The following is an 11,856-nucleotide window of genomic DNA, read 5'->3' on the forward strand; positions in this document are numbered from 1 at the left end:
GGAAGGAAGGAAGGAAGGAAGGAAGGAAGGAAAAAAGGAAAGGATGTGACTGTCTCTAGGTATGGAGGAGGAGAAAGTTGGTTGTAGATAAAAGGGAGCACAGAGCCAGAGACAAGGACATCTGGGAGAGTCTAGTGTGGACATGACCGTGGGTTGGGGCCATGTGAGGAGAAAGGGGAGACAGAGAAGAGCAGCTGCCAACCAAGAGGGGTGTCCTGGGCCAAGAGACTGGCCAAGAGAGTAGACAGAAAAAGACCAGTAACCAAATGGCTGGATTGTACAGGGTAGGTAGCTGGGGGAAGAGGAGCCCAACCCCTGGGTTGGAGGGTTGGGAGAGAGGGTGAGGTATGCCAGCCATACCCTGTAACAGGTAGGAACTGAGGGATGTTGGGAGAGCAGTCAGGTAGGCTTTGATAGGTTAAATAGGCACCTCAGCATTTGTCCAGGAGTTTGAGACCCAACAGTGGAGACCTTTCTTCCCTGCTTGTGTTCTAGAAAACAACCTTGATGTGGGAGGTGATGTATGCTGTGAATATGTTTTATTGCCATTGATTAATAAAGAAGCTGCTTTCGGCCAATGGTTTAATAGAGTAAAGAGAGAGAGAGAGAGAGAGAGAGAGAGAGAGAGAGAGAGAGAGAGAAAGAGTAGGAGTCAAGGAGAAGCCATGTAGCCCCACCGGAGACAAACTTCACCGGATGGAACTTTACCTGGTAAGCTACAGCCATGTGGTGATACAGAGACAAATAGAAATGGGTTAATTTAAGATGTAAGCGTTGTCCAGAAATATGCTTAAGCTATTGGCCAAACAGTATAGCAAATAATATAGTTTCTGAGTGATTGTTTTGTAGTCTGAGCATTTGGGAACAAACATACAGCCTCTGCTAACAATTTGGCACTCAACGTTGGGCTGACTACATCCACATAAAAAAGTGTGAGAGATCTTAAAAAAGAATTCTAAAAATAAATAAATAAATAAAATTAAAAAAAGAATTCTAGACACAAAAGAACAGAGCTAGCATGGCTTTTCAGTAGCAGCATTTTCTCGGGTGGGCCCTGTTTGCGAGAAGCAAGCAGAGGCAGAATTCTTTTAAGAGAAGGCTCCTGTCTCAGTGGTAGCAGCAAAAACTGTGCAGCTCCTTTTTAGAAGGCTTCCTGGTTCATGCTAGTCACACAAACAACTCTGACTTTCGGGAGGGCCAACTATGGAGCATTTAAATGGGGTTTGTGAGTAGAATGCTATAACTTGCTTAATGGCAACATAGACCCCTGTGTTGGGACCCCCTGTGTTGGGTCCCCCCTGAAAATGGGACCGTGAGCATGGGTCACAGAGGTGGTGATGGATCTCCACCATGTTGGACTGAGCAGAGCCAAAAGGCAAAGCAGCCTTAGTCCTAGCCATGCTAATTAGCATTTTAAGTCAGTCCTGGTCAGAAAAGGATTACAGCTACACAGTAATGAAAAAGACTTCTAAATGAGTCACAATGTGTATAAAAAATGTACATAGGCTTGGGAGAGAGAAGAAAAAGAATATATCAAGTTATAAAAAAAGTAAATGGTATTTTAAAAAATAAAAGTCTTAGCCGGGCGATGGTGGCGCACGCCTTTAATCCCAGCACTCGGGAGGCAGAGGCAGGCGGATCTCTGTGAGTTTGAGTCCAGCCTGGTCTACAAAGGGAGTTCCAGGACAGGCTCCAAAGCTACAGAGAAACCCTGTCTCGAAAAAGCAAAAAAAAATAAAATAAATAAAAGTCTTACACCCAGCCATTGCACTGATACAGACTCAAGTTCCAGGTCTCAGAAACCCACTGCTTCTTCAATAAACATTATCAGATGCCCTTCCAAAAAAAAATAAATAAAAAATAAAAGTCTTTAAAGAGACAGAGTAAACTTATAAAAAAGTGATAGAGTAAGAAAAATAAGCCACATAAAGATGGAATATACACAGAGAGTCTGGATTATATATACTATTGTGTTTTCTTTGTTTTTTTTGATTGCAGAGAGGCATTTGATTTTGTGGACTGTGAAGCTAAACCAATACATATATTTTAAAGGTTTCTTGACTTCAAAATTTAGGTCTAAGGATATGTTGTTTTGAAAAAGAAGTTTTTCTTTTGTTTCCACAGAGGATGAGAACCTGTGGATTCCTTCCAGACTAATGTGGTTTGATGGACCAAGACCCTCTGAAAGGTCACTGTGAACACCCCCCCCCCAAATTACTTTGTCCAACAAAAAGGAGGATGCAGTTTGGAGAGAACTGTGCCCAAATTTCCAAATATTGTTCATTTAAAGGGGGATATGCTATAGAGATTTGCATTGGCATGGATCTTGGCTTAGTGATACAAATTTAAGGTCAATTTTGTTATATATATTTCTGCTTTTGATTATGATATTGTGCTTGTGCAGCTCATTTAAAAATGTAATGTATAATTAAGAAATATAGATTAATAGATAATCATCTATAATAGTCAAGCTTGTAGTCATGTTAGATAGGTTTTCTAGATATATAGAGATATATTTCGTTAGATAGGTATTATTCAAATCTTTCAAAGACCTTTAGAAGATGGCATTTAAAATGTTTTAAGAACTTAGACTTTTCTTTCTTTTTTAAAGATTTATTTATTATTTATACAGTGCAGTGTTCTGTATGCTGCAGGCCAGAAAAGGGCTCCAGATCTTATTACAGATGGTTGTGAGCCGCCATGAGGTTGCTGGGAACTGAACTCTGGACCTCTGGAAGAACAGTCAGTACTCTTAACCTCTGAGCCATCTTTCCAGCCCCAAGAACTTAGACTTTTCATGATGATAAGACACATCTACTTCTGGCAGCACCAATCTACTTCAAGAGGAAGATGGGCATTGAAGAGGCTCCTCATGGAGTTTGTTAGCCCTTTGGGCAAGAAACTGCTCTTACCAGAACTGTTTGATTAGACTTGCAGGACCCATAGAAGAATTACAGCTGAAGCAGCCTTTAAAAGGTGAGACAGTTCTTCAGAGTCTGCCAGACATTCTGCAGGACATGGAAGAAAGTGACTGACAAACTGCCAATATAGGTGGAACTGTCTTTGAAATTTCCTGATTCATGAAAAAGTTTGCTGGATACTATGCACCAGTAGACTGAAGATGGATGTCCCAATGTTACAGAAGAACTTTGGGTGACTGTTCAGGCAGCGAGATGTCTCTGTCAATTCTAGAGTTTTGGAAGTTGCTTACAATGCACTTCCTGTTTACTTAGGTAATATTATAGCCTTCTGGGGTCTTTAATGGAGTTGAAGAATAGATAGTTATAGTTCTCCTTAGTTATGATATAAATAACTAAATGATAAAGTAGATATAAATATTGTAACTATATTTATTGCTTCATACCTGTTTTGTTATATATAATCTTGCTATGTTAAAGTTAAAATCTTCCTTTTTCTTTAGACAGAAAATGGGAGGTGATGTATGCTGTGAATATGTTTTATTGCCAGTGGTTAATAAAGAAGCTGCTTTTGGCCAATGGCTTAACATAGTAAAGCCAGGTTGAAAGAGATATAGAGAAGGTAGGCAGAGTCAAGGAGAAGCCAGTTAGCCCCATCAGAGACAGACTCCGCCAGATGAAACTTTACCCAGTAAGTCACAGTCATGTGGCAATACACAGAATGAATAGAAATGGGTTCATTTAAGATATAACAGTTAGCCAGAAATACGCTTAAGCTATAGGTCAAATAGTATTGCAAATAATATAATTTCTGAGTGATTATTTCATGGTCTGGGCACGCGGGTACGAACAAGCAGCCCCGCCAACACAGGCTCAGGGCTCTTTCATTTTCACAGGTTCTATTTGAAGCATCGTTCTGATGACCCCCCCCCACGCCCCTCACCCCCGGCATTCATCACAGTCCCGAGGAGTGTGATGACCCCTGTTTGTCTCTGCCCTAGATGCGAGGAGAAAAGACAGATGGTATCAACTGAAGCTTGAGAGGAAAAAGCCCCTGGGGGCGGGGCAGGACTATCAAAAAAGAAGTAGTTGTCACGTTAACCCTGTTCACTTTTCAGATTGACTTATGAACCACTGAGAAAGAGAAGGTCGGCAGAAATGCAGCAGCAGGCAGAGGAGAACGGGCAGCTTTGACAACCTCAGAACAAAGGCTCTGCTCAGGTACCTGCTAAGGAGCATCCTGGGGTTGGGGCGCCAAGGCGATTCAGGGGTGCTTTCATCTCCTCACAGAGAGGTAAGGAGAAGGCTAACTTCTAAAAAAGAAACTGAATGTCTCCAAAGCCTGAGCTTGGGTATGTCTTGCTGGCTGACAGGACGGGCCTGCCCCTTGCTCTCTCCAGAATACAGGAGGGAGGGAAAGCTTCGCAGGAGGGAGGGAAAGCTTCGCAGGAGGGGAAACTAAGCAAGGATGAGCTCTCCTGGGGACCAGCCTTTACCTCGAAAGCTTCCTTTCCGTCACACCATCTTGTATGTCTCTCAGTGAAGTTTCAGAATGTGTGTGTGGGGGTGGGGGAGTGTTGAGAATGGTGTTGTGCACACCAAGCATGCGTTCTACCAGTGAGCAGCACCCTCAGGCCCCGTAAGTTTTTATTCTCTATTATTTCATTTTTTTGTGTGTACATATGCATGCATGTATGTCTGTACAGGTCAGGGGTCAACTTTGGTGCCAGCCTTCAGGTGTTCTCTGCTGTGTTTCTTGAGACAGAGTCTCTCAGTTTCTTGCTCACCAAGCAGGCCGGGTTGGCCAGAGCCCCAGAGAGCTGCCTGTCTCTGCCTCCAGCACAGGGATTGCAGGAACACACCACCGCACGTGAGTTTTGGGGCTTGAATTGAGGTCTTCATCCTTGCTCGACAAGCATCTTACTGAGCTAACTCTTCCTAGGCCCTAGTTTTTGATATGACTGGATGATATATAGCATTTCTGATATGACTGGATGACATATAGCCTTTTTGATATGAGGGGATGATATAGAATTTCTAATATGACTGGATGATAAAGCCTTTATCAGGTTTACTTTCTGGAAAACCTAATGCTTTTCATTTTTAGTGTAGTTGGGATCATTTTTTCTATTGCATTTTAAATTTTTTCTGGGGGTTATGGAAGCAATGAAAGAATATCATGAATTCATGAATATCATGGGATATATCTAAAGCAAAATATGAAACATCATTTATGTTACTTGTGAATTAATACATAAATATTATATATTGCATATACCTAGGTATTGTGCTTGTTTGAGAAAGGGTTCCTCTGTGTAGCCCTGGTTGTTCTGGGACTCTGTAGACCAGGCTAGCCTTGAACACAGAGATCCACCTGCTTCTGCCTCCTAAATGCTGGGATTATAGACATGCACAACCATATCCTACCTGCATATTGTTTATGGATACATAAAATGAAAGAGAAGCGAGGGATAGTGGCACACGCCTTCAATCCCAACACTTGGGAAGCAGGTGGATCTTTGTGAGTTTGAGGCCAGCCTGGTCTACATCGTAAGTTCTAGGGCAGCCAGTGCTACATAATGAGATTCTATCTCAAAAATATAAAAATTAATTAAAATAAGGAGGGAGGGAGGGAGGAAGAGGAAGGGGAAGAGAAGCCACACAAGGTGGTACAGGTACAGATCCATACCAGCACCAGGGGGCTGAGGCATGAGGCCAGCCTGGGCTAAGTAGTAGGTTCCCAAACCGCCTACCCTGTATAAAGGAAGCAAAACCTAGGGAGAATACACCACACCCTGGTGGTAGAGCACGTGTGCCCACTAACACCTGATATTGAGCCCCAAGGGGCGAGGGGAGGGGCTTAAGGGCTCCAGTGTGTCCATGCAATCCTCAGGATTTCTCATACTCCTCTTTGGCCAGTCTCCTGCCTCAATGGATTACACGCTGGAGCCCAACGTGACGATGACGGACTACTACCCTGGCGACTTCGCCATGCCCTGTGACACGGAGCTCATCCTCAGGGGCAGCCGGTTGCCACTTGCCCTCTTCTACTGCATCCTGTTTGTACTGGGCCTTCTGGGAAACAGCCTAGTCATCCTAGTCCTTGTGGTCTACAAGAAGCTGAGGAGTATCACGGACATCTACCTCCTGAACCTGGCCATTTCGGACCTGCTCTTTGTCTTCTCGTTCCCGTTCCAGACTCACTACCTGCTGGACCAGTGGGTGTTTGGGACTGCCATGTGTAAAGTGGTCTCCGGCTTTTACTATATGGGCTTTTTCAGCAGCATGTTCTTCATCACCCTCATGAGCGTGGACAGGTACCTGGCTATTGTCCACGCTGTCTATGCCCTCAAAGTGAGGACGGCCCGAGTGGGCACGGCCCTGAGCCTGGCGGTGTGGCTGACGGCCGTCTTGGCCACCATTCCGCTGCTGGTGTTTTATCAAGTGGCCACTGAGGATGGTATTCTCCAGTGCTTCCCGTTTTACGACAACCAGTCTTTGAAGTGGAAGCTGTCTGCTCACTTTGAAGTGAACACCTTGGGCCTGCTGTTCCCCTTCACCATCCTTCTCTTCTGCTACATCAGGATCCTGCAGCAGTTGCGGAGCTGCCAGAACCACAACCGGACCAGGGCTGTCAAGCTGGTGCTCACTGTAGTCATTGCGTCTTTGCTATTCTGGGTCCCCTTCAACGTGGTCCTCTTCCTCACGTCCCTGCACGACATGCGTGTCTTTGATGGATGTGCCATGAGCCAGAAGCTGGCTCTGGCTACCCATGTCACGGAGGTCATCTCTTTCACACACTGCTGTGTGAACCCTGTCATCTATGCTTTCATAGGCGAGAAGTTCAAGAAATACCTCGCGAACGTGTTTCCAAAAGGTTGCAGGCACCTCTTCCTCTACCTAGGGAAACAGATGCCGGTGGGGGCGTGGGATGCGCACTCTTCCATAGGAAGACAGATGCCTGCGGGGGCGTGGGATACGCGTTCTTCTCACTCCTCCACCCTGGACTACATTTTGTAGGAGGGCGTGCACAGGTTGTGCCTACGCCACTCTTCCTACTCCCAATCTGTCCCCCTCTCCCCGCTTCCCCTCCTCCCACTTCCCCTGGTTTACCGAGACAGAGTCGCACTTTGCAGCCCAGCCTGGCTTTGAACTCTCAATTCTTCTGTCTCCGCCTGCTAAATGCAAGCGCCATCCTTTTTTTTTTTTTTTTGATTTTTCGAGACAGGGTTTCTCTGTGGCTTTGGAGCCTGTCCTGGAACTAGCTCTGTAGACCAGGCTGGTCTTGAACTCACAGAGATCCGCCTGCCTCTGGCTCCCGAGTGCTGGGATTAAAGGCGTGTGCCACCACCGCCCGGCTGCCATCCTTTTTTGTTTGTTTTTTCGAGACAGGGTTTCTCTGTTCAACAGCGCAGCTGGAACTCATTTTGTAGACCAGGCTGGCCTGGAACTCTCTGAGATCTGCCTGCCTCTGCCTCCTGAGTGCTGGGACTAAAGTTGTGTGCCACCACATCAGGCTAACACCATCTTTCTTTAAAAGAAATAAAATACTTTTTTTTTCTTGAAAAAAAGAGACCTCATAGTTTTGGGATTTGTGTGTGTGTGTGTGTGTGTGTGTGTGTGTTGTGTTCATGAAAGACAATGTTTTATAATTTTTCTCATTCCCAATGATCTAACCAGGCTTGATTTCTTAAAATGCATTGAGAAATGTTCCTTTTAAAATCTATTCTCTGAAATGGTTTGTGTAAAAAAAAATGGCATTAATTTCTCTTTGAAGGTTTGATGCAATTTATTAATAAACCCATCCAAGGTACTTCTGTACAAAGATTTGCATTTAATATACCACACAGAGACTTTTAGTGATGTGGGATTCCCCTCTGTATTCTGTGAATATGTTTTATTGTCATTGGTTAATAAGTAAGCTGCTTTTGTCAATGGCTTTACAGAGTAAAGCCAGGTGGAAAATCCAAACAGAGATGTAGAGTAGTAGGCAGAGTCAGGGAGATGCCACATAGCCGGATGCCTGATGGAACCTTGCTGGCAGGCCACAACCATGTAGTGATACACAGATTAATAGCAATGGGTTAATTTAAAATATAAGATTTACCAGGAAATATGCCTAAGCTATTGGCTAAGCAGTGCTGTAATTGATACAGTTTCTATGTGCTTATTTTGGATCTGGGTGGGCAGGAATGAACAAGCAGCCTCTGCCTACAATTCAGTTTTTCTACCTGCTTTTGATTTGTAAGAAATTTTGCTGTTCTTTTTAAGTTCACAAATACAAGAACATGAAATCTGCACAATTAATTTTGTTGAACATCTTTTTTAGTATGAGGATGTCCCTTTCCAGTCCTGATACAGATGGTTTGTGGGTTTGCTTCTCTCTCCTACATGGGTTTTATGGTATTCATCAGTAGTTTTATCTTTGCAGGTAACCAGCCTTGGCCATGCTGACTTCCTAACTAACTTCTCTGCACATTGAGTTTCATCTCATCTCTTTCCTTTGGGCTTTATTTACTATGGGCTCCCTGGAAACAAATCATCTATTATCTAAATATTCACTTAGTGGCACGGAGTTCTCTCTGAGCATTGTGTTTTTGGGGTGCATTTTAAGTTTGATCCTAGGCAGGTCTAAGAAGCTGTCTTCCACCTCCATCTTAGCACTGTTTTGTCTCTGTGAAGAGATACCATGCCAAGGCAACTTATAAAAGAAAGTGTTTTATTGGGAGTCACTTATAGTTTCGGAGGGTTGGTCCATGACCATCATGGAGGGGGCAGGGTAGCAGGCGGGGAGGCATGGTGCTGGGGAGAGAGAATTGGGCATGGGGCGTGGGGTTTTGAAACCTCAGTGACACAACAAGGCCAACCTCCTAATCCTTTCAAAACAGATCACCAACTGGGTTCTAAGCATGCAGTCATATGCGCCTTTGGGGGCCATTCTCATTTAAATCACAACATGCAGACGGAACACTGTATATATAATAAATAAATCTTTTAAAAAAACTTTAATTAAAAAAAGTTATTAACAGAGGACGAGAGTTGACACTCTCCTTGAACCTCGTGTCTCAGGGATCAAACTCTGCCCCTTTGCCTGTTGAGCCACCCTGACAGGCCAAAGTCTTCGTGTTTATTTAGTTTGTGAGCCACGAGGAGAGGCACATCAGAGCACCCGACTTTAATTACGGCTTATTCACTTTTCATTTTATTTTTGCTTTATATTTTGAAGCTGTTGTTGACTGCTCTCCTTGAATTTTAATCAAATAGCTTTTGTTTGTTTGTTGTTTGTTTTTCGAGATAGGATTTCTTTGTGGCTTTGGAGCCTGTCCTGGAACTCACTCTAGAGTAGACCAGGCTGGCCTCAAATGCACAGGCTTAAAGGTGTTCACCACCTCCGCCCGGCAATAGCTTCTTTTGTTACCATGAAATCCTCTTTCTGCCCAGTAACACTTCTTTTTGGGGGTGGTGAGTGTGAGAGAGGGTCTCTCTACATAGCCCAGGCTGGCCTGGAACTCACTGTGCAGCCCAGGCTGGCCTGGAACTCACAGAGATTCACCTTCCTCTGCCTCCAGGGTACTGAGATTAAAGGCATTTGAGTTCGGTCGAGGATGCATAAGACAATGTCTCAGAAGTAAAAAAGGTTTAAGAAAAAATAAAAATAATTATTGTTATGACAAGAGGCTGCCAAGCTGGAATCTTAGAGTAGGGTGTCACTGAAGTCAGCTCTCACCACATCGCCTGTATTGGCTAGCAAGGCCACCATTCTCTTCACACCAGCTCCTGGCTTCTCTGATGGGAACCCCAGCCCTGTGGGAAGGCACCATGCTATGTCTGGCAAGTCAGTAACTCTGCAGCTCGGGAATGGGGGTGGGGATATTTCCTGGACATTTTACTAGGCTGTAAGCTTCTGGCATTTCCCTGTCTGCCCCAACACAGATGCTTCTGGAGCGAGATTCACTTTGGTATCATGCCAAGCTTCCTGAAGGGACATGACCAAGAACCTGCCCTGGCCCTGCTGTGCCATGTACATCTTGCCTAAGATAAGCCCTGAGTTTCAGGAGGCCATCGTCAGATGGACATGGGGCAAATGGAGACAGAGGGACCGTCTGTCCTGCCTGCCCACCCAGCTGCCTGATGTCTTTATGTAACCTGGAGATTCCTTTTGCACAGAAAGAATAATTCTTACTAGTGTAATAAACTAAGCAGCAGATAGATCTTTTTTAGTTATAAACTTGACATAACTGATTTAACTGTTTGCTGCTTCCGATTCCTTACATGTTAACTGGAGCTAGAGAAGAACAAGCCGAGGGAGAGGAATTGGTTAGCATAAGGAGGCCGTGCTCTAGCGCCACCTGCTGTCCATGGACTAGCGGACCACCAGCTGCCAACAGTAACAAAGGATTGGAGTTAATTTCCCTCCGTGTGCACCTCTGTGCCCACATGCCATGTCATTCCTGGAGTGTCAGAGAGCTATGCTCAGCCACCCTTCCTCAATACACTGATTAAACAATACAAGCCATGGAGCCGGAGCTATGGTTCAGTGGCTAGAACACGGACTGCTATTCAAGAAGTCCTGAGTTTGGCTCCCAGTGCCCGTGTCTGGCAGGTTGGTTTGGAGCTCATAACTGCCCATAACTCCAGCTAGGGAACCGATGTCTGAGCACATACTCCACATACCCCAAACACAGCTTTTTTAAAACTGAAAAAAAGTCATTGTGAAATGCGGAGGTTTATTCACACACATAAACACATGAAGGTACAGAAGCATACACATAAAAAAAGAATTAGAGGTGTTCAGCACCAAAGGACCTCTGATATGGGGCCAGGGGACACTGAAATGGATTGCTGGGACTAAGGAGTTTATTAGAAGAGTTATTAATGCCATGGAAAGACAGACAAACAGACAGTATCATGGTGGGGACTCAGTGGAGAGTTCAGGCCTCAGAACCAGAGCTAGACATCATGGCTGTGACTCTCCAGGGAGGAATCTGGGCACATGCAGAAGAAGTGAGGGTTCTTCTTATACCTTTCTGAGGACGGGGGAGGCTTGACAGCTGTCTTAGGGTTTCTACTGCTGTGATGAAACACCATGACCGAAGCTACAGTGGGAGCAGAAACCAGGAGCAAATTCAGCCCTGGGAGCCAACCCAGATCTGGGACACTGGCAGACCAGGATTGAGCCAACGACCTGACTCAGAGTCTGCGACCTCCAGCAGAACTGGAGTGGGACTGAACCAGCTACCTAAGACACAGAGAGAACAAGCTCCACCAGGAGCCGAAGCAAACCCAGTCCCGGGACAGGGGTGGATCAGGACTGAGCCAGAGACCAGATCCAGAGTCAGCAATCGCCACCTCAACAGGTCCAACCCCAAGCCAGGGACTTCTGCAGGAGGAGACCCAGACCAAGATTTACAGAAACAGATAAGGACAGCAGCCTGGGCCAAAGTAGGCCTGAAACAGCAAACCCCAAGGGAGCAGATAAAAGCACAGGGCACTGAGCTACCTCCAGGAACAGGAATAACCAACAGGGTAATTAGAACTGTGGCACTGACTGTACCATGAGGAACAACCGTCTGAGCTTTGGATTCACTGGCACCTAGAAGATTATTCAACAGAATCTCAGACAGCCCCAAACCACATCTATTAGAGGAAAAGATGAGTAGAAAAGTAAGATCACATGCTACACCACAAAGAGCAACACAACACCAGTAAAATCTAAAGACCCTACAACAGCAAGACCTGAACAACCAAATATGGATGAATCAGAAGAAAATTATCTAAAAAATAACCTCAAGAGAATGTTTGAAATTCTTAAAGATGAAATGAAAAATTACCTTAAAGAAATGGAGGAAAGGGGGCTGGAGAGATGGCTCAGTGGTTAAGAGCATTGCCTGCTCTTCCAAAGGTCCTGAGTTCAATTCCCGGCAACCACATGGTGGCT

The 11,856-nt window shown here is 44.9% G+C and overlaps 1 protein-coding gene across 1 annotated transcript; it reads left to right on the forward strand.

Moving 5' to 3' along the window:
• The first annotated feature begins 5,849 nt into the window (after positions 1 to 5,849).
• Ccr8 (C-C motif chemokine receptor 8) lies at positions 5,850 to 6,938 on the forward strand. The gene has a single exon (XM_005348110.1). It carries the CDS (start codon positions 5,850 to 5,852, stop codon positions 6,936 to 6,938), a length of 1,089 nt encoding a protein of 362 aa, XP_005348167.1.
• Positions 6,939 to 11,856: the final 4,918 nt, after the last annotated feature.

The sequence above is a fragment of the Microtus ochrogaster genome, chromosome 5 (assembly GCF_000317375.1).
Source record: "Microtus ochrogaster isolate Prairie Vole_2 chromosome 5, MicOch1.0, whole genome shotgun sequence".
In the NCBI taxonomy this organism is placed as follows: domain Eukaryota; kingdom Metazoa; phylum Chordata; class Mammalia; order Rodentia; family Cricetidae; genus Microtus; species Microtus ochrogaster.